The following is a 22,488-nucleotide window of genomic DNA, read 5'->3' as shown; positions in this document are numbered from 1 at the left end:
TACTGCTACCCACAGGTAAAAGTGAGTAATGAGTTTCAGCTGATACTGCACTGCTTTGTTTCAAAACTATTCAGCAACAGAAACTCTGGATGAGGTCCAGTATCTCTAATTACCTAATATGGGTCTGATGCTGTGAGATCTCATTTATAACGGTGCAGGTTACTTTCTCACTAACAGCTGGATAAGTTAAACAGGCAAACAATGAAGCAGATGCGTAACAGCTCATTCTTATATTGTAGTTAACACAATTAAAAAAACTCTCTAAATATTGAAATCACTTGGTTTTCTGTTTAGATTCCTCACGGCCTGACCTTTCTCACTGATTCCAAAGTTGTTTGTGAAATTAAACCTAAGCCTGTATAAGTCAGCCTCTTCTCTTTGCTTTCTTCTCCTTCCCCCATCTCATGCTGTATTTGTTCTGTGTTATGACATATTCCCTTTTATCTGACTGTAGTGCAGAAACTTCCATAAGCCAGAAAATGTTTTTTGACATTCCTGGCTTTCAGAGTTCGGTTTTCAAAGAACTGTTGGAAATTATGACCCACAGTCATATTTCTACCAATCTATGGTGAAACGAAAAGAAGCTTTTTCTGTCACAATGATCAGCCGAACTGCTACCAAAACAGAGCTTCTGGCAGGCAACCCAGCAGGGACGTTGTGGTACTGCATTTTAGTGAGCAGAGAAATAACTCAGAAGACAGGTAACAATGCAATTTAGATGTATATTTTTTTAAAAAGAGAGGAAACACAAGGTAAGAGTTATCTCCTTTAGGAAATATGGGTTGATAAATAAACGTCAGTGACACAATAAAAGAACTTTATGTATTTCACAAGAGATGAATTCTTAAGCACAATCACATGGAAGATTTACCATAGCTCCAAACATCGCTCTGATGGGTGAATTTCCTGTAGTGAATACATTCCAGAGCCATCCACTTAATTGGCATCTTGGGAGCAAAAAGATACATGAAAGTTAGAAAAATGATAATGAATAAACTAATATGAATGGGTCCTAAACCCAGGTATCTAGTTCTCTCTCACTCTGTCAGTCATTAATTTAACCCCCCCCCCCCATAGTCAAGGCATTAAAAAATTAAGGCTCACACCAATAAAGTAAATAAATACATGGCCAAATTCTGTCTTCATTAACATGCAAGGAGCCCTCAAAGAGAGAGTGTAGCAATTTGAGGGGGAGGGATAGTTCATTGGTTTGCACATTGGCCTGCTAAACCCCAGGTTGTGAGCTCAGTCCTTGAGGGGGCCACTTAGGGATCTGGGACAAAATCAGTACTTGGTCCTGCTAGAGAAGGCAGGGGGCTGGACTCAATGACCTTTCAAGATCCCTTCCAGTTCTGTGAGATAGGTATATCTCCATATATTCACAGTCTGTGCAACCCCACAGAATTCTTCATGTCTCAATTTCAGTGGGGTTGCTCAGGGAACAGAATCTGACCTGGTGATGTTGCATACGCATAATGGAAAGCAGAGCAGGCACTCAGCTATCAGAGTCATGGGGATGGTGTAAAGAGCTTAAATGAAAGTGAGCAGAATAGATTGTGGCCCACAGCATATACTGAGCTTAGAAATAAGCAGAACTTTCTATTAGAAATCCTTCACTGCACCCAAGCTTTGGTGGTTCAGATACATTGGAACAGCCAGTTTCTTGCTAACCCTGGATTTAGCATTATAAAGTCAAACCAGTTTGCCCAATATAATGATGACTGTGTTTTTGACAAGGTTCTGCAAAACCAAAGCATTAGCACAGATACATAACAACCTATACAGTCATCGACAATGCTACAAGACAATGAGTTAATAGTGGGACGACAATTTTAACTTCTCCATTTCCAGACTTGTGTGTGTGTGTGTGTAAAGGGGCCAATGTCCTGCAAGCCCTTTGCATCCCAAACACCCACTGACTTCAAATGGGCAGTGTGTGCCATGAATACTGCCTTGTAGGAACAGAGCCTCAGGCTATACACTATATCCTGCCAAGTAAGGGTCATCTTCTTTTGAAACTATAGAGCATGTCATTGAAAGGAAACCCTCCCCACCAAATAAACCTACAACTGCAGGTGCCCTGGTCAAACCTTAATGGCTGGATAAAGCAGTTAAAGGGTCTGCATTGTGAAAATATCCTATGTAGTTGATTAGAGAACTGTAATCTCGATATTTATGGCCAGGATATCATTCTCTATTAAATTCTATAGGTTAGTTTAATGCCTTTACAAAAAGCAAATCATACTGAGTTCTACAGAGACCTATTTAATTTCTGCAGAAGCCTATTAAATTCTATAGGATTTTTCCAGACAGGAACAATTTCAATAGCAGAGCTGTATTATTCATCAGCTGCCTAAGCCCTCCTTAGCAAACGTACAGTACAGCTTTAAAATGCAAACAACTTCTGGCTTGGGAAGGGATATTGCTCAGAAGCAGGACAGTCAAATTTCTGGTGCATACATCCTACCCCAACCCCCAAACGTGCGTTTGGGCCCACATGTCCAGGAGACCCTTCAAGAGCTGCAAGAAGAATCTGTAGGCTTCCTTTGTCCTTCATGGGAAGGAATGGGTGGCAAAGAGGCAGAGGGGGTGCTGGAGGGGAGATCAGAGGAAATGGAGGAGTCAGGGAAGGCTGCCAAATCTCTATCCTCATGCCAGAAGGTCCCAGCACCGCTAGGGAGTTGAAAAGCAGCCACTGACTATTACTGTGCAAATAAGTGATTCTTCAGTTCACTGGCATTTCTGGGGGGGAAAAACCCAGAAAAAATGGGTTTCCGTTTGACCCAATTAAAAAAAAAATTGGTGAATGGAAAAGTTAAAAAAAAACACCCTTCATTTTGGGTTGAACAAAACATTTTGTTTGACTCAAAGTGAAACATTTTGCTTCACTTTAAAAAAAAATTAAATTTTATTTTAATAATATTGACGTTAACTTCAAAAAAATGAAATGTTAAGATATTTTTGGATTTTTTTGTTTTTTACCAAAACAACTGGGCAAATTCTACATGAATTAGTGAAATGTTTTGGTTGACCTGAATCTGCATTTTTCGACCAAAAAAACCCCACAAGTTTTAGTCAAAAAATTTTGCCCGAACCTGCTGTTGATTTCTTTGACGCTTCTTGCCCCTCCAGCTATATCCCTGTTGCTCCCCATGATTCCTGTTCATGGAACAGTTGAACTCAGCAGCAGCACTTAGGAAGGCAGCCACCTTCCCCAGGAAGTAACAGATGATGGCAGCAGTCTCTAGTCAGCCACCAGCATAAGTGAACAGAGAAAATGAGGGGGGGAGCACGGGGGGGGGAGCAACCAAGGATTTGGGAAAGGGGATGAGGAGAGACAGAGACCCACCAGGGATTTTATGGAGGAGAGACTAAGGCAGGTTAAGATGAGCATGTCTGGTGAGGCATTTCAAAGATGCGTATGGCATAGCCACTTGGAACTTGTGTCTGGGACTGCCTGAATGTTGTTATGCCTCTATTTGGGTGCCTTTATCAAGTCTTGCAATGGTGAGTCTATGTAAGACATGAAATGGAATTCAAACTATGGTGGTGCAATGGGAAATAATATGGGAAGAACAGCGGAAAGTGTCCCAGGTGTCCAGGTTAAAACCTGTCTGTTTTAATTACATGCAGCAGATCTCCTGAGTGCCCCAGCATTTTGCATCTCTTTCGAGATGTCTTGAGCAAATGTTGACACTGCAACAAGGAACGGGGAAACAGCATGCACAGATTCTTTTACTGTGAGCCAACAGGCAGGTTGTTGGAAACCACATGTCAAACCTTAATGGACACGCTACAAGTAAACATCTCCTGCCCTCTTCCCTTGTGGCTGTTGGAGAGAGATCTGTCTGGGAAAAGTAGCCTGCACACTACTCAGTGCTGGCAATAGCCTACAGTGATGAACTGGAACAACTGCACTGCACTGACTTCAGATGTTTTCATTGCAGTAGAAATGTAGCACAAAATGGAACAGACAAGAACAAAGACTGGCGACGATGCTGTTTTGCTCAGTGGGGCTCATCTTAGGACAAGCCCTCTGTACCTTGCAGAGTCCCATTGAATAGAACGGAATAACTCGCAGGACTGGGCCCTGCCTGATTTCCCACAGTGCTGAGTACACAATCATAGCTCCCACTGAGGTCACAGGCAGCTCTAGTGTGCTCAGGACTTTTGAAAAATGAGGCTTGTACCAAAGTGTGAATTCAGGAGCCTAACGTTCAATTTCTCCTTTTGAAAATCCCAGCCTTCATCTATAAAGTTTCCTTTTAATAACGTACATGGCCACGTTCCAAAAGGCATACTTTTTTCAAGTGATGGAATTGAGAGAACAAGAGCTTTGCACTGGAATGAATGAAGGCCCCTGCAAAAGAGCAAGACTAGGACTGCTGGCGTGAACAGGGGCGGCTCCAGGCCCCAGCACACCAAGCGCGTGCTTGGGGCGGCAAGCCACGGGGGGGCGCTCTGCCAGCGCCACGAGGGCGGCAGGCAGGCTGCCTCCGGCGGTTTGCCTGTGGAGGGTCCATTGGTTCCAGGGCTTCGGTGGACCTCCCGCAGGCAGCCTGCAGTGCTTAGGGCAGCAAAATCCCCAGAGCCGCCCCTGGGCGTGAATGCACCCACCTTCCCTCCATCAGCGTTGTACTCTTTCTCATCGCCTTCCAGGAGCCTGGCCAGGCCAAAGTCAGTGATCTTCACATGGTTTGGTGATTTTACCAAGACATTCCGGGCTGCCAAGTCCCGGTGAACCAGTCTCCTCTCTTCCAGGTACATCATTCCCTGGGGGACACAAAACATTTCTTTTAAGCCAAATAAACCCTTAAATATTTTTCAGATCCCCCCCTCTTTTTGCAACCTGTTTCCATGATATCTTGAAAAACAGTCTATATTTTTATTATATGATCAAATAGAGCCTAGAGGTCAGAGCCACAAAGGTGCTAAGAACTGTACATAGTGAGAGAGTCCTCACCACTAACAGCTTGCAACCTAGATAGACAAGACAGAGAAAGGAAGGATTATCCTCCCTATTTTGCAGAGAGGGAACCTGAAGCACAGGGAAATTAAGTAATTTGCCCAAGGCCTCAACAGGAGTCTGTGGCAGAGCTGGGAATTGAATCTGGATCTCCTGACACCCCGTCCAGCTCTCCAACTACAAGAAAATGCTCCTGTTCTATACCCAAAGCCTCTGAGTTGGATACAAATTTTCAATATTCTTAGCACATTATGGGGAAAACAACTCTGTGTTCCTCTGGCTGCAATCCAGTTGCTTTTCCAACCCCATTAAAACTTTACCTCTTGTATTGTAATTGGATATAAGATCAATGGTCAATGTCTGTTATGAGCATATACGTTCTGTTAGAAGTAGTTGTGTTAGCAAGCCATCCGGGTGTCTTAATAGATAAGCTAAACATGTCCAAATTGTCTGGTCTGCATCTGCCCTAATCATTTACTCAGTCTGATGACAGACTAAGCACCTGCAGTCAGATCAGCATGTGATTTTACTGAGATCCCCACCAAAGCTTAGTCTTCGTACTTCTATGAAGAATGCAAGATGCCCTGAAAGGGTTACAAGCCTGTAATTTCATAAAGAGGAATTTATGACATTAGCAGTCATTATAGGGGCCTACAGATGAAATTACATGCCTGGCAATTACCCTTACGGTAACTTTTAATATATCAACTCCATAACACACACACTAGTTTAAAAAAATACTGGAAGCTGTAGTATCATATAAGATGATAATTCGGAGAGTCACCATCAGTGATTAAAATAAGTACGTTACTCAGTATAACGGGCCAGATTCTGATTCCCTTACACTGTGGTGCTACCCAGCTAGCCCTACTGATATCAATGGGTCTATGTCTGTGTTAAGGAACTATTCAATGTAATGTGGTAGAATCTAGTCCTGTGCTGGCAGAAAAAGGGGACGCCTCTACAGAAGTCACCAAGGGGCTCTTTGAAATGTATTTCAGCATAAAGGAAACCAGTGGCCATAACACTTCGCTTTTATATAGAAGATTTCAATGCAATCAACATGGAAGGTTATGAAAGGCTCATGGGGCAGCCTCAGGATAAATACTATTTTATTTTTAATGCAACATATTTTGCTGCAGTCAACATGAAGAGAGTTTGAACAGGGAAGTGGGGACTATGTGGCATACAGCAAACAGAATTATTTTTAAAAGGCACTTTTAGTCAAAGCAAGCACTCTCTCACGCCAATTGCAAATCAATGCTGCTGGCTGTTGAACATCACAACTGTACACTTTGAAGGATTAAGAGTTTCTGACATCAAAACAAAAGCTGTGGAAGAAACAGACAAATAAATCTCACAGGGCAAACAGTTATGAACCATATAGCAAGTGTGTCATGAAAAATCAGATTGCTTTAGATGGTATCGTGATCAAGCTTGCGTAATAACAATTGGAACCCAACCAACAAGTGATACTGTATAGAACAATCCAATCAGTCAGTACCAGTGACATTCCAGGATACAGAAGTAGCAATATCAACAGCAATAATAAAAGCTGACAGGTGCAGAGGATCATCCACTTTGGAGAGATGTATTTCTTAGGGGAGGATTTCTTAAAGGGAATACTCTATATCCTAGTAAAGAAAAGTGGATAGAAGTTGATAAAAGTACAGGTAGGAACTGAGGAGAAACAATTAAATGAAAAAAAGAGTCCTATTCAATTACATCATATGAAGGCAGACAACTAAATATTGACAGTGCTTGTATACGAATGCAAGAAGTCTAAATATTAAGATGGACTTGACTACCTGGTATTAACTGAGGATATTGATATAATAGGCATCAGAGAAACTTGGTGGAACAATGATAATCAATGGGACATGGTAATACCAGGATAAAAAATATATCGGAATGACAGAGTAGGTCGTGCTGGTGGGGGAATGGCACTGTATGTGAAAAAAACCTAATGAAATATAGTAAAAGTCTTAAATTGTACAAATTATGCCACAGAATCTCTACAGATAGAAATTCCATGATTGAATAACAAGAGTATAGCAGTAGGAATATACTAGTGACCACCTCACCAGGATGGTGATTGTGAAGTGCTCAGGGAGATTGGAGAGGTTATGAAAACAGAAGAGTCAATAATAATGGGGGATTTCAACTATCCCCATATAGATTGGGAATATGACATCCCAGGACAGGATGCAGAGATAAAATTTATAGACACCATTAATGACTGCTTATTGGAGCAGTTAGTCCTGGAACCTACAAGGGGAGAGGCAATTCTGGATTTAGTCCTAAGTGGTGCATAGGATTTGGTCCTTATAGTAACCATAATGCAATTCAATTTAACATCCCTGTACGGGAGAAAATACCAAAGATACTCACCACAGTAAATTTAACTTCACAAAGGGGAACACCACAAAAATGAGGAGGCTAGTTAAATGGAAATCAAAGGAACTGTCATAGGAGTGATATGCCTGCAAGCTGCATGGAAACTCTTAAAAAACACTGTAAAAGAGTCTCAAACTAAATGTATACCCCATTTATTTATTTTTTTAAAATAAGAGTTCCAAAAAATGCCACCATGGCTAAATGGAGTAAAAGAGGCAGTCAGAGACAAAAACACATCTTTGAAAAATTGGAAGTCAAATCCTACTCAGAAAACAGAAAGGAGCATAAATTCTTGCAAGTCAAGTGTGAAAGTATAATTAGGAAGGCTAAAAAAGAATTTGAAGAGCAACAAGCAAAAGACACAAAAACTAATAGACTTTTTTTTTTAAAGTATATCAGAAGAAGTAAGTCTGGTAAACAATAGGTGGGAACAGGGGGCGATCGACGTGCTGAAGGAGCACTCAAGGAAGACAAGCTATATGAATTCTTTGCATTGGTCTTCACTACAGACGACGTGGGAGAAATTCCCACATCTGAGCCATTCTTTTTAGCTTACAAATATGAGGAACTGTCCCAGATTGAGGTGTCAGTAGATGAGGTTTTAGAACAAACTGATAAATCAAAGAGTAGTAAGTCACCAGGACCAGATGGTATTCACCCAAGAATTCTGAAGGAACTCCAATATGAAAATGCAAAACTATTAACTGTGATATGAAAACCTATCACTTAAATCAGCCTCTGTATCAGATGACTAGCTGATAACTCATGTGAGGCTGATTTTTAATAAAATGCTCCAGAGTTGATCCTGGTAAGCTTAACTTCAGTATCAGGCAAATTAATGGAAATCATAGGAACGAACAGAACTGTCAGACACATAGATGAACACAATATGTTGGGGAAGACTAAACATAGCTGTTGAAAAGAGAAATCATGCCTCACCAATCTATTACTATTCTTTGAGGGGGTAATCAAACATATGTACAAGGAGGATTCAATGGATATAGTGTACTTGGACATTCAGAAAGCTTTTGACAAGGTCCCTCACTAAAGGCTCTTAAGCAAAGTATGCAGTTACGGGATAAGAGAGAAGGTCCTCTCATGGATCAGTAATTGGTTAAAAGATAGGAAACAAAAAGTAGGAAAAAATGGTCCATTTTCACAGTGGAGAGAGGTTAACAGCGGCATCCCTCAAGGATCTGTTTTGGGACCAGTGCTGTTCAACATATTCATGAATGATCTGGAAAAAGGAGTAAACAGTGAGGTGGCAAAGTTTACAGATGATACTAAGTTACTCAAGATAGTTAGGTCCAAAGGAGACAGTAAAGTGTTACAAAAGGATCTCCCAAAATTGGGTGACTGAGCAACAAAATGGCAGATGAAATTCAATGTTGATAAATGCAAAGTAATGCTAACTGGGAAAAAATAATCACAACCACAATTACAAAATGATGGGATCTAAATTAGTTGTTACCACTCAAGAGAGAGATCTTGGCATCATTGCGGATAGTTCTCTGAAACATCTGCTCAATGTGCTGAATCACTCAAAAAAAGGTAAGAAAATGTTTGGAACTATTAGGAAAGGGCTAGAAAATAAGGTAGAAAATATAATTCCACTACATAAATCCACTGCACACCCACACCTTGAATATTGCATGCCGTTCTGGTTGCTTCACTTCAAAAAAGCTATATTAGAATTGGAAAAAGTACAGAGAAAGGCAACAAAAATGATTAGGGATACAGAACAGCTTCCATATGATGAGAGACTAAAAAGACTGGGAATGTTCACCTTGGAAAAGAGAGGACTGAGAAGAGACATGATAGAGGTCTATAAAATCATGAATGGTATCGAGGAAAGTGAATAAGGAATTATTTACCCCTTCACATAACACATGAACCAGGGGCCACCCAATGATATTAATAGGCATCAGGTTTAAAAAAACATATGGAAGCACTTTACGCAATGCTGCATCACCTTGTGGAACCACTGCCTTGGGAAATGGCGGAGGCGAAAAGTATGACCGGATTCAAAAAAGAATGAGATAAGTTCATGCAGGACAGGTCCATCAGTGACCATTAACCAAGATGGTCGGGGATGCAACCCCATGCTCTGGGGGTTTCTAAACTTCTGACTGCTAAAAGCTGGGACTGGACAACTGGGGATGGATCACTCAATAAAGTACCCTGTTCTGTTCACTCCCTCTGAAGCATCTGTCTCTGGTAACTGTCGGAAAATAGGATGGACCTCTGGTACAACATAGTATAGCCATTCTTATGCTCTTAAAAAGTGATCCTTAATTCATGAAATCCCGATAAGGCTGTACATTTATATATTTTGTGTTGTTTCATGTACCCTGTGCTAGGTAATAACTTGAGAGGACTCCATGTTTCTGAAACAGAACTGGCTCATTATTAAGAGAATTATTTTCAGATATGTGCCAACTGCAGCCTAACTTTCCAATGCAACCACTAAACTTTTTCTGCAACCTGTGCTCCTCCCTCCAAGTTCCATGCAGTTTGCCATACTCATCTTCTTTCTTGTACATTTTTGCTACAACAACGTTCCCTAAAACAGAGGACTGCATATGCACCTGTTTAATCCCTTCTCCGCTTAGACATTTTACAATGTGGCCTTAATTTTGGGAACTAGAGGAAAAACATCCAAACCTGCACAGCCATGTTATCACTCCATAAGTCCTTATTTGGGCAAAACTCTGATTAATAACTTCAAATGAGAGGTTTATCCGAAAAAAAATTAATGGAGTCAACCCTGCAAAAACAGTCATACAGGCAGATCCTTATGGCAGCATGAAGTTCCTGTTGCAGATTCATGACCTTCAGGATTGCATGTGCTTTTGGGAATATCCAAGTTAAACAACATATTGATTTTCCTCCACATCCTATTAACAAGGGCTGTGCATAGTGGGCCATGTACAATATAAACAAAGCACAACAATGGAGGGAAGGGATGGGAGAAATCTATGGTGTTCATTGCAACAGCACCATTTAAACATATATTATGCTGGAAACGTTGTCTGAAGACCTTCTCAAATCTGGCAGGAGCAGTATTATATATGTAGGTTTAACCTTTGTATAAGATGCAGGAGTATTGCAAGCAAAAAAAAAAATCTGCATTTCAGAGCTGGTGTCAACATCACCCTGTAGATTTACTGTGAAATATCAAACAAATATTTTATGTGAGATACATTGACAGAGGAAGGAGACACCCTTACAATGTGTGGGGGGGAAGAGGGAAGAAAGAGAGAGAGCGAGAGAGCGAGGGAGATTGATTTCTAAAAACGACATTAAAAGTCTGATCCTGGGAAGGTTCTGGTCTGCAGTTCATGAGAATATTGAAATTCAACACCGGTCATGATCAGCCCCCTCCAGATGAGGACTACAGGGATACAAAATGCAATCCGAATATAATTTGACAGGACAGGGTTGCACAGAGGTCTGCCTTTTTGTGTCGCCACTGGTACCAGAAAGTTTGCTAAAAGGTGTGATTTGATGATGAAACATTAAAGGGGAAGAGCCAGTGCAAAAAAGGCTAAATCATAAAACTTGGATTCTTCCATGACCCCTGTGCCCAGAATAGCCTCCTATGGATGTGAGGATCAGCTCTGACTAACCCATCCTTGAAACCTCTTCATTGCAATGGTTTCCTCACTGAGGAGCTCATTGGAAGTACAATTACTAACAAGATCTTCTAACATACGATCACTCTCTGAATCAGCACTTCCTGCAAGTAAGAAGTCAAACACACACTACAAATAGTTGGGACACAGATAAATGGAGTAAGACATTTTGGAATGTTAGCATGAATAAGGATCAGCCTGCTATTTATTATAATCATACCCCAAAACCCAGTATAATAACCACATACAGAGATAAACCTGTACTACATCCAGTCTTTACTCACACATACATAACATTAAATATACTTAGGCTTGGTAGAATTTCATGTTTATTTTTTTTATAATTTTGATGGATAATACTGATGTTTATTTTTAAGCTTCTTCAGTTTTTAGTGAGTTATATTTTCACAGTTGCATGAAATTTGGCGTATTAAGCATTTTTTGTATTTTTATCAATTTAAATTTTCACAGATGCAGAAAATTACGGGAGCATCAGACAATAATGATTTAATGACAGTCTCTAATGAACATTCTCGGGCAGTATTTTCCTTACTTTGCCTATCTGTACATTTCTAACATCATGGATGGAAATATTTTTGTCGGTTTGAATGTGCCAGGTGAAATCAACGTTTATCGATAAAAAAAGAATCTTTCCAAGTCTAAATATACTATTCGGTAGATAGACAAAGCTTCTTTTACTGTTTGATTCTGCAGCTGTGCAAATGTCATCATTCTTCATTTTGCAAATACACTGCATAAATGGCTCTCTAGAAATCTTGGGACTTCAGCAAGATAAGACCAAGGAGCAGCTTAGTAGATCCCAGACAGGCACACAGTGGGAGGATTTTAGAAGAAGAATGTGTAGCACTCTGAGCTTAGGAACCCTGTTCCATAAATATTTTCTCTAGCTGCTGAGCTCCTAAGAATAGCAAAAGAGAAGATCACACGTGGGCACCTTATAAGCTCCACCAAAGTGGGGTCAAAGTAGGCAACACTGGTTGGGAATGGGGAGAGCCAGTGCTTCTCCTGCACTCCTTAGGAGCTCTGCAGCTGTGCATGTGTGTGGGGTGCTTCGTGAGTTTGCGGGGGCTCCCACTCATTCCACAGGTCAGACATCTCTCCTCCTGCCAGTTCCTCAAACTTGGTTTGAACTTTAACACCCCCCCAGCTGCAGACTCCTTCTCTTAATACACCAAATTTCGTGCAACTGTGAAAATGTAGCTCACTAAAAATTAAAGAACCTTAAAAATAAACATCAATATTATCCATCAAAATTATAAAATAATAAACATGAAATTCTGCCAAGCCCTTCTCTTTGTGGGTAGGGATAGCTCAGTGGTTGGAGCATTGGCCTCCTAAACCCAGGGCTGTGAGTTCAATCATTCAGGGATCTAGGGCAAAAATCTGTCTGGGGATTGGGCCTGCTTTCGGCAGGGGGGTGGACTAGATGACCTCCTGAGGTCCCTTCCAATCCTGATATTCCATGATTCAAGCTGCTATAGTAACAGCATACAAACAGAGAAGTTAGTGAATAAAGTAAAAAGCTCTTGCTGGAAAGTGGCAAAGGAACACTACTTTATTTCTTGGGGTGATCATACACAATCCCCCTTTTAAGCCCGGTCTCAGACATTACAACTTTTATTTTGGCAAAACTGGGCATTTGCTCTTGCCAGTGGATGATGGAGTGGCAGGGCTCTGGCTGTCAGCCCTGGGCAGTGAATCTTGGGCCAGGGCTGTCACTGACTTTTAATGGGAGTTCGGCACCTACATACCATTTCTGCCATCTAAGGACCCAGCTGGTGGGAATTTGGTGAGCAGCAACACCAGGTGGCTCAGGCCTGCCCTGCACAGGAGGAGGGAGTTCAGGCCAGCCACATTCAGTGTCCCATTTTCACTTTGGGAAATAGGGTCACCCTAGCTTCTCTACACAGTGGGTTAGTGTGTGGCAAGCTGAGCGATAAATCTACAGTGCATTTGTTTGCTGCACAATAACTGTCTCCGTGGACCCTGGTACAGGACCACTAGAAAGTCCATAGTGCATGTTGACCTATTCCCCAGATTAAACAGAGGATATCAGTGCAGGAGGGAACTTTTAATGTACAGCAGCAGGGGTCACAAAGCCAATTAGTGCATCGCATGCTAGTGCTGCTGTAGATCTGCACCCTAGTTCACGGTGCATTAATTCTCTAGTTAGACAAGCCCTTAGAACCCTAACTCACAAAAATGAAGTGACAAAACAGGCTGCTCCCTAAGGTAGCGAGGCACAACTCGAGCCAGCATGTTCTAGGCTGGCTCTTTCAGATTAACTGCTGAGCAGTCAGATTGCATACTTTGATCAGAGCCCCCTCGCCAGCAAGTAGGACCAGGAAACCCTCTACCATTTAAAGTGACAGCTTGTAATTGTAACACAGTTTTTAGTATGCCACACACACCTTCCCTTCAGCCAGGGCTGATTCTCAAGAGACCCTCGCTTCCTGTCTGGCCCCAGAGACAGACAGGAATTTAAAGCTGAACGGGAGTGATTTTGGTCAGGTTTGGGCTAGTTTAGCCTAGAGAGACTGATGTGACAATAGAGTCCTCTGCCATATTGGACTTTACTGCATCATTCTGACGGCCTTGCTGAATAATCTCAGCCAAGTCTAATACTAGGAGGGCTTTGCCTATCAAGTGCATAGTACACTATTTAGAATCACTGATATAGCCCCAGACATTAACCAGGAGCTTTACTGACCTTGCACAGGGCCTGGTGCTGCTCCACAGAAGACAACAGCAAAACTCCTGTTGCCTTCAGAGGTGCAGGAACAGGCTTACAGGAAGATCAGATGGTTTTACTGAGATGGAAGGCAGACAGGTAAGGGAGACTGGGAGATTCCAAGGCAGAAATGGTATGTAGGTGCCGAACTCCCATTAAAAGTCAGTGACAGGCCTCCTTCTGCCATTTGGGATTTTGAAAATGTCCCCTATAATTAAATACAAGAACATACATATAGTTTGAATGGGCCAAATTCTGCTCTCAGTTACCCCCGTACAATGCCCATGACTCCAGCAGGGTAGCTTAGGTGTGACTCAGAGCAGAGCCTGGTCCATTATACAGACTCAGCACTAGTAAATCCAATGTGTATAATGAGAGGCCTTTCTCACGTTGGTTAGGGATTGTTTGCTGAGGTCTCTAAACTCCCAAATAGACGGCAACTCAGACCGAGCCCTCAGCTCTAATTTATCCGTATCCTTCTGTGAGAAAACTGGCATAATAGAAAATGAGCTCTCACGCGTTGGTAACAAATAAAAGGGCTCTGGGACAGAGGAAAGGAGACGTCTTGTCCAAAAATTCCGGGGGTGAAGATAACACACGGAACAGCTTCACAAGTTAAAGAAAGTGCTGCATTGCAGCAGAAAAGTCTCTAACAGGTTTGTAAAGTATTAGGACTGCTGCTAACATAGGCATCCACAAAGCAGTGTAGCCAAGGAGTGCTTGGAAATAAAAGTATGTAGAGGGAGATCTTTTAAAGAGCTTCTCAGATGTAACCCTGAGTTATACGGTTGTCCCCTGAGAGTCCTTCCCTTCAGGAGCTGGGCACCTTTGCTGTTTATTTACTTTATCGCCAAGCATTACTTTCTGTAGCTCTCATTTGTCTCCCAGTTCCTGAGGGCAGTTGTTGAGCAGAGCTGCATTTTGTACAGCTCGTGATCGAGATGTTGCAAGTCTGGGCTGTTCAGACATTTTTATTTGATTTTTTTTGTACTTTTTTGTACGTTTCAAAGTACCACCTGTTCAGTGCCAGATGCTCTTTGAGTCTTGCACAGTTAGCACAAGTTGCTCACGAAAAGTCAAACTCTTCGATTTCAGAGGAGCCCTGTCTGAAGTCTGCTTCCATAAGGAGTTTGTACGACAATTTAAGGCTTCATTCCTATTCAGGAGAGCACCGAAGCATGTACTTAAGTCCCACTGAAGTCAAAGTGCACTCTGGGTTAATTAAAAGGCATGAACTGAAGCAGGTGTTTAAGTGCTTTCCTGAATTACTGAGGCCCCAATCCTGCAAATTCTAGTCCACACTTGAAAGACCCCTGGTATTAGACAGGTGATTTAGTATAGACCATTAAAGATCCTGTAGCACTTTTTGCAAGAGGAGTTTGTCTCACTGTCCTGGTCAAACATTTCTCTCCCTTCCTTGTTCTACAGCGTGCTATTCATCTCTTACTGTTTGTATAGACCAGCCCTAATGTACAGTTATACCAGTATAAAGGTGCCTTATACCAATGTAGTTATTCCCCTTCCCTGCAGGAATAAGCTATACAGGTATAAGCACTTTGATACTGGCATGACTGCATCTACACCAGCAGGGTTGTACCATTTTAACTATAACACTATAATTTAAAGTGGTAGAACTTGTGTGTAGACATTCCCTTACCCATGTGCTTAATTTGTGAGCTTCATGGGACTACTTACGCACGTAAAGTCAAACATGGTGCATAAGCATTTGCAGGATCAGGGGCCTAATTCTCCAAGGCAATTTATTATTATTTTAAATAAAGCTGTACTTATTCTAAACAGTTACCAGTGAGCAGATGTGCTGTAATAACTTCCCTGCTCCAGGTGTCCCAAACCACTGACTCCCAGAAGCTGGGATGGACGACTGGGGATGGATCACTCAATAAGTTGCAGTGTTCAGTTCATTTCCTCTGTAGCATCTGGCACTGGCCATTGTTGGAAGACAAAATGCTGGGCTAGATGGACCATTGGTGTGACCCAGTAAGGCCGTTCTTATGTTCTCAGTGTGACTAGTTTTCTATTCTTGAGTACAAACATCAACTTCTCTCAAAGTAGAATGGGAGGGAGGGAGAATGTTGATCTGACTATCCCTAGGAAGCTAAAGGAAGTCACGGGAGGCCTGACTTACTCTGATAATAACTTCTGCTTACCACAGCCGTACCACGCAGCAGAATCATCAAACAGGCGTATGAAGCTAGGCTATTTCAAGTCAATGTAGGATCTCATGGATATTAATCTGCAGAGCTGGCAGGAATATATCATCTTCTTTTCTTTTTAATAACATGAAGCTTGCTTAATAACAGGAATCATCAGTAAAGAAAACTTGAAATGATAATCTCTCCTCCCCTTTCCCTGCTAAAAATATAATATAATTCTACCTAGGGCTAAAGCTGAATACATTTTCAAGGGAGAGAGGCACCTTTTGTTGTCAGAAGCAACTGGCATCATCCAAATAGCTTTAACTCCCTGAGATAACTATGTGGAGGAAGAACTGAAGTTGCTCTGCAATATATTGACTCAACTGCACAGGATTTTTTGTAAAGAGTCATTCACTGCAGAATTATGATTCACTACATAGTTCTGTCTACGAAGCTAGATGCACAGACCATTCCCACAGCGAGGAGATAGTGAGGGATGATAAAAGAATTAAATCCAATTGGCAGATACAATCGAACTAGGGATTTACAGCCTGCACCATGCAATTCTTCCACAAGATCAGTTGGTAATGTGTTCTGAAAATGCCTACAGTTCAGTGAGCTAACATGGAGGCTGGGGATTCTGCACTGTAGCCTGACCCTGGCCTTCAAGTTGGGGGTGGTTTCACCCATCAGGTTTTATGTGGGTGAACAGAATGTCCCCCTTGGTGGATTTCCTCTGCATGGAAGAAGAGAAGGACTAAGTTATTCTAAAGCATGTCCTTCCTCCCTGCTCTCTGAGGGCCTGTCTTCAATGCAGAGTTAATTTGAGTTATAATTTTGTCCTAAATTTGAGTCCCATCCACAAACAAAAAGCCTTAACTTGAGCATGATAGTGCTTTTCACTCAAGTTGGCCAGCTCAAGAAGCGGGTACAGGTTATAGCTCAAACAGCTCGTCAACAACTAACACAATTGCTCTGTGCTGCTCAAGTGTTATTTTGCAGTGTGTCACACAAGGTAAGTTAACTCCTCCTGAGTTAGCCTAAGTGTAGATTACAAGTCAATTCTGCAGTGAAGATGTAGCCTCAATAAGATACAAAATTAAAGGAGTTAAAACAAAACTGGACAAAATGGGGCAAGGAAATAATATGGAAAGGAAACAAATTAGCGATCAGTGAGATAAAACTTTAGATTTGCCAGTTTCAAAGTGTCATAAACAGATAAGTAAGAGTTAATAGAACAGAAGTACTTCATACCTCTTTTGCCTGTAAAGGGTTAACAAGATCAGTGAGCCTGGCTGTCACCTGACCAGAGGACCAGTCAGGGGACAGGATACTTTCAAATCTTGAGGGAGGGAAGTTTTTGTGTGTGCTGTTAGATTTTGGTTGTTGTTCTCTCTGGGTTCTGAGAGTGACCAGACGTGCAACCAGGTTTCTCTCCAATCTCCCTGATACAGGTTCTTATAGATTCAAAATAGTAAGTACTAGGTGATAAGGAGAGTTAGGCTTATGTTTGTTTTCTTTATTTGCAAATGTGTATTTGGCTGGAAGGAGTTCAAATGTGTATTTGGCTGGAAGGATTTTATTTTGTACTTGTATACTTAGGCTGGGAGGATATTCCCAGTGTTTATAGCTGAAAAACCCTGTAACATATTCCATCTTAAATTTACAAAGATAATGTTTACTGTTTTTCTTTCTTTAATTAAAAGATTTTCTTGTTTAAGAACTTGATTGTTTTTTTTTATTTTGGTGTGAGATCCCAGGGGACGGGGTCTGGATTCACCAGGGAATTGGTGGGGAGAAAGGAGGGAAGGGGGAGAGAAATGTTAATTTTCTCTCTGTGTTAGGATTACTTTCTCTCTCAGGGAGAGTCTGGGAGGGGGAGGGAAAAGGAGGGGGGAAGGGGGTTTTCCTCTCTGTTTACAGATTCAAGGAGTTTGAATCACAGTGATCTTCCAGGGTAACCCAGGGAGGGGAAGCCTGGGAGAGGCAACGGTGAGGGAAAGGGTTTACTTTCCTTGTGTTAAGATCCAGAGGGTCTGGGTCTTGGGGTCCCCGGGCAAGGTTTTGGGGGAACCAGAGTGTACCAGGCACTGGAATTCCTGGCTGGTGGTAGCGCTACAGGTTCTAAGCTGGTAATTCAGCTTAGAGGAATTCATGCTGGTACCCCATCTTTTGGATGCTAAGGTTCAGAGTGGGGAATTATACCATGACATGGTGATAAAGGTGGGATAGATAGATAAGATAGAAAAAATCCTACTGGCTTTTGCTTCTAAACCCAAACCTCAGTCTGCCTGCAGATAGCTAGCAGGGAGAGAAATAAAAACCTCACTGGCTTTTGGATTCATTCTCTTTCCCTGCTAGCTGTGTGTAAAGCAGGCTAGAGGAGATTGTTTTTAAAAGCAAAGGTTTTTAAAAGCAAAGAGACCAAGTTTTTTTTGGTCTCTCCCTTCTGAGTACTCTGAAGGCAAAGGCATTAGGGTTTAACAAGGATCTTTGTTAAACAAAGGAACTCCAGTTGTGAGTCACCATACACCAGCAAAACACATTTGTAAATGAATGCTTTTTTTTCTTTCTAACACTGTTGGGAATAGCTAGGTAGAAGGAGTAAAAAAAAACCTCTGTTGCTAAGCAACCCTAAGGAGGCAACAGAAAAGCAGCATTTCAGGCAGTAAACACCAGAGGGCACTCCAACACCAGAAAGCAGGAACCATGAGTACCAAGGACGCCCTGAAACAGGAACGAGCGAGACTGGATGCAGAGGAACAAATCAAAGACGCAGACCACAAGCGAGGCATGGAAAAGAAACAAAAAGAACTAGAAATAAAACAAAAAGAGATAGAACTGAGAGAAAAAGAAATGGAGCTGAGAGAAAGAGAAAAAGCGGCAGCCCACAAAAGAGAACAAGAAGAAAAAGAGGCTGCCCACAGGAGAGAGCTGGAGATAAAAGAAAAAGAGTGGGAAAGAGAGCGGGAAGAAAGAGAAAGAGAGGCGGCCCACAAAAGAGAACAAGAAGACAAAGAGGCAGCCTACAGAAGACAGATAGAACTCCAGAGGGAGGCCCACCAGCAGGCCCTGGCATTTGAACAGGCTAAGGAGAAGAACACAGCTGATCCTAGTAACCCTTCGCCAGATATTGTTCCACATCCCAGGAAATTTCCCACCTACAAGGCAGGTGATGACACTGAGGCCTTCCTAGAAAATTTTGAAAGGACCTGCCATGAGTACAGCATCTCTGAAGACCAGTACATGATAGAGCTGAGACCACTGCTCAGTGGACCCCTAGCAGAGGTGGCGGCTGAAATGCCTAAGGAACACATGAACGATTATAAACTTTTTCAAACCAAGGCCAGAATCAGAATGGGGCTAACACCTGAGCATGGCCGTCGGAGGTTCAGAGCCCTAAGGTGGAAACCAGATGTGTCATTCACCCGACACGCCTACCACATTGAAAAGAATTATAATGCCTGGATATCAGGAGTCAATGTTAAATCTCTGGACGACATGCACCTCCTAATACAATTGGAGCAGTTCTTAAAGGGTGTTGCAGAGGAAATAGAAAGGTACATCCTAGATGGGAAGCCCAAAACTGTCACCAAGGCGGGGGAGATTGGAGCCAGATGGGTGGAAGTGGCAGAAAAGAAAAAAGCTACTATCAAGGGGTCACACCGACAATAAACCCTATACCCGAGGGCAACCCAAGACCCCACCTACAACCCAAGGAAAACCGCCAACGCCCTATTCTCTCACCTCACCAATCTCCAGTAACCCATCTCGGCCCAGTGACCAGTCAGCTGGACGATGTTTCAAGTATAATGAACTGGGACATATAAAGGCTAACTGCCCCAAGAACCCCAGCCGAGTGCAGTTCATTATATCTCCATCATTCCAAAGATCCCCAGGCCCAGATGCCTCTCAAATACCCTCGGAGCGAAGGGAAATTTTGAGAGTGGGCGGAAAGAAGGTTATCGCGTGGAGAGACATGGGGGCAAAAGTGTCAGCTATCCACCAATCCTTGGTGGACCCCAAATTCATCAACCCAAAGGCCCAAGTGACAATTTACCCCTTCATGTCACAAGCTGTAGACTTGCCTACAGCTAAACTGCCTGTCCAATACAAAGACTGGTCAGGAATGTGGAACATTTGCAGTCTATGACAATTATCACATCCCCATGCTACTGGGGGAAGACTTGGCCAACCAGGTAAAGTGGGCCAAGAGGGTAGGAATGGTTACACGCAACTAAGCCAGGCAAGCTTCCAGGCCCATCCCTGTTCCTGAGCCGTCCACAGGGGCCCCGTCGGTGTTAGCAGAGACCCAGACAGAGGTAGTGGACCCGGATTCCCTGCCAATGACTGCAACAGCCACAGTACTTCCAGTCCCAGACCCGGACCTGGAAAAGCAACCAACACCAGAACCGTTGCCAGCACTAACGCCAGCGCTTGCAAACGCATCTTCAACCCCAAAGCCAGAGGGTGCCAGCGAGCCTGAACTGGCAGAAGCAGCAGACAACCAGACCCAAGAGGCTCAACCGGAGCCTGAAATACCACCTGGTGCACCAGCGGGGAGCGGTTCACCAGCCATGAAAACAACCCCATCTCCTACATCACTTCCCGAAGGACCAAGCCCAAGTCCACAGTCTAAGGAAGAACTGGTGTCTCCAGCCTCCAGGAAACAGTTCCAGACTGAGCAGGAAGCAGATGACAGCCTTCAGAAAGCTTGGGCGGCAGCACGGAGCACCCCACCGCCTCTCAGCTCTTCTAACCGATCCCAGTTTGTTATAAAACAAGGGCTTTTATATAAGGAGACTCTTTCCGTTGAACACCAGGAAGACTGACATCCACAAAAACAGTTGGTGGTTCCAATTAAGTACCGTGGGAAGCTCTTAAGCTTAGCCCATGATCATCCCAGTGACCATGCTGGGGTGAACAGAACCAAAGACAGGTTGGGGAAGTCCTTCCACTGGGAGGGGATGGGCAAGGATGTTGCCAAGTATGTCCGGTCTTGTGAGGTATGCCAAAGAGTGGGAAAGCCCCAAGACCAGGTCAAGGCCCCTCTCCAGCCACTCCGCATAATTGAGGTCCCATTTCAGTGAGTAGCTGTGGATATTCTGGGTCCTTTCCCGAAAAAGACACCCAGAGGAAAGCAGTACATACTGACTTTTGTGGACTTTGCTACCCGATGGCCGGAAGCAGTAGCTCTAGGCAACACCAGGGCTAAAACTGTGTGCCAGGCCCTAACAGACATTTTTGCCAGGGTAGGTTGGCCCTCTGACATCCTTACGGATTCAGGGACAAATTTCCTGGCCGGGACCATGAAAGAACTGTGGGAGACTTATGGGGTGAATCACTTAGTTGCCACCCCGTACCACCATCAAACCAATGGCCTGGTGGAAAGGTTTAATGATACTCTGGGGGCCATGATACGTAAATTCGTGAATAAACACTCCAATGACTGGGACCTAGTGTTGCAGCAGTTGCTCTTTGCCTACAGGGCTGTACCACATCCCAGTTTAGGGTTTTCACTGTTTGAGCTTGTGTACGGCCACGAGATTAAAGGGTCATTACAGTTGGTGAAGCAGCAATGGGAGGGGTTTACACCTTCTCCAGGAACTAACATTCTGGAATTTGTAAGCAACCTACAAAACACCCTCCAACATTCTTTAGCCCTTGCTAAAGAAAACCTAAAGGATGTTCAAAAAGAGCAAAAGGCCTGGTATGATAGACATACCAGAGGGCATTCCTTCAAGATAGAAGACCAGGTTATGGTCTTGAAGGTGCAACAGGCCCATAAGTTGGAAGCATCATGGGAAGGGCCATTCAAGATCCAAGAGCGCCTGGGAGCTGTTAACTACCTCATAGCATTTCCCAATTCCTCCCTAAAGCCCAGAGTGTACCACGTTAATTCTCTCAAGCCCTTTTATTCCAGAGATTTACAGGTTTGTCACTTTACAGCCCAGGGAGGAGATGACGCTGAGTGGCCTGACGGTGTTTACTACAAAGGGAAAAGTAACAGTGGCGTGAAAGAGGTGAACCTCTCCACAACCCGGGACTGTCTGCAACGGCAACAAATCAAGGAGTTGAGGCACTCTCCCGTGAAAGTTTCCCAAAATCAACTGGTTAAAAATTGTCCTTACAATGTGAAGTATCTTGTAGTTGTACATAATTAGTAGCATATGTAAGGGTGCATGTGTTTATTGATCTGTTTATTCTAGAGTTCTAGGGAGAAATCACTGCCACTGTGGTTCCACACTGTCAGCGATTTGGGGGGCACGTCATAAACAGATAAGTAAGAGTTAATAGAACAGCAGTACTTCATACCTCTTTTGCCTGTAAAGGGTTAACAAGATCAGTGAGCCTGGCTGTCACCTGACCAGAGGACCAATCAGGGGACAGGATACTTTCAAATCTTGAGGGAGGGAAGTTTTTGTGTGTGCTGTTAGATTTTGGTTGTTGTTCTCTCTGGGTTCTGAGAGTGACCAGACGTGCAACCAGGTTTCTCTCCAATCTCCCTGATACAGGTTCTTATAGATTCAAAATAGTAAGTACTAGGTGATAAGGAGAGTTAGGCTTATGTTTGTTTTCTTT

The 22,488-nt window shown here is 42.9% G+C and overlaps 1 protein-coding gene across 6 annotated transcripts in view; it reads right to left on the bottom strand.

Annotated features, from left to right (window-relative positions):
• Nucleotides 1-22,488, bottom strand: part of ERBB4 (erb-b2 receptor tyrosine kinase 4) — a 1,029,410-nt gene that overhangs the window by 42,119 nt on the left and 964,803 nt on the right. For all 6 annotated transcript variants that reach the window (XM_030580258.1, XM_030580260.1, XM_030580261.1 and 3 more), the window contains 2 exons: nucleotides 4,618-4,773; nucleotides 872-947 (listed from right to left, as the gene is read on the bottom strand). In XM_030580258.1, coding sequence (XP_030436118.1) covers nucleotides 872-947; nucleotides 4,618-4,773 — 232 coding nt within the window. The remainder of the gene's footprint in view (nucleotides 1-871; nucleotides 948-4,617; nucleotides 4,774-22,488) is intronic.

The sequence above is a fragment of the Gopherus evgoodei genome, chromosome 11 (assembly GCF_007399415.2).
Source record: "Gopherus evgoodei ecotype Sinaloan lineage chromosome 11, rGopEvg1_v1.p, whole genome shotgun sequence".
Classification (NCBI taxonomy): Eukaryota; Metazoa; Chordata; order Testudines; family Testudinidae; genus Gopherus; species Gopherus evgoodei.
The sequence above is the reverse complement of the archived record's forward strand: the minus strand, read 5'-3'. Positions and strand labels throughout refer to the sequence as shown.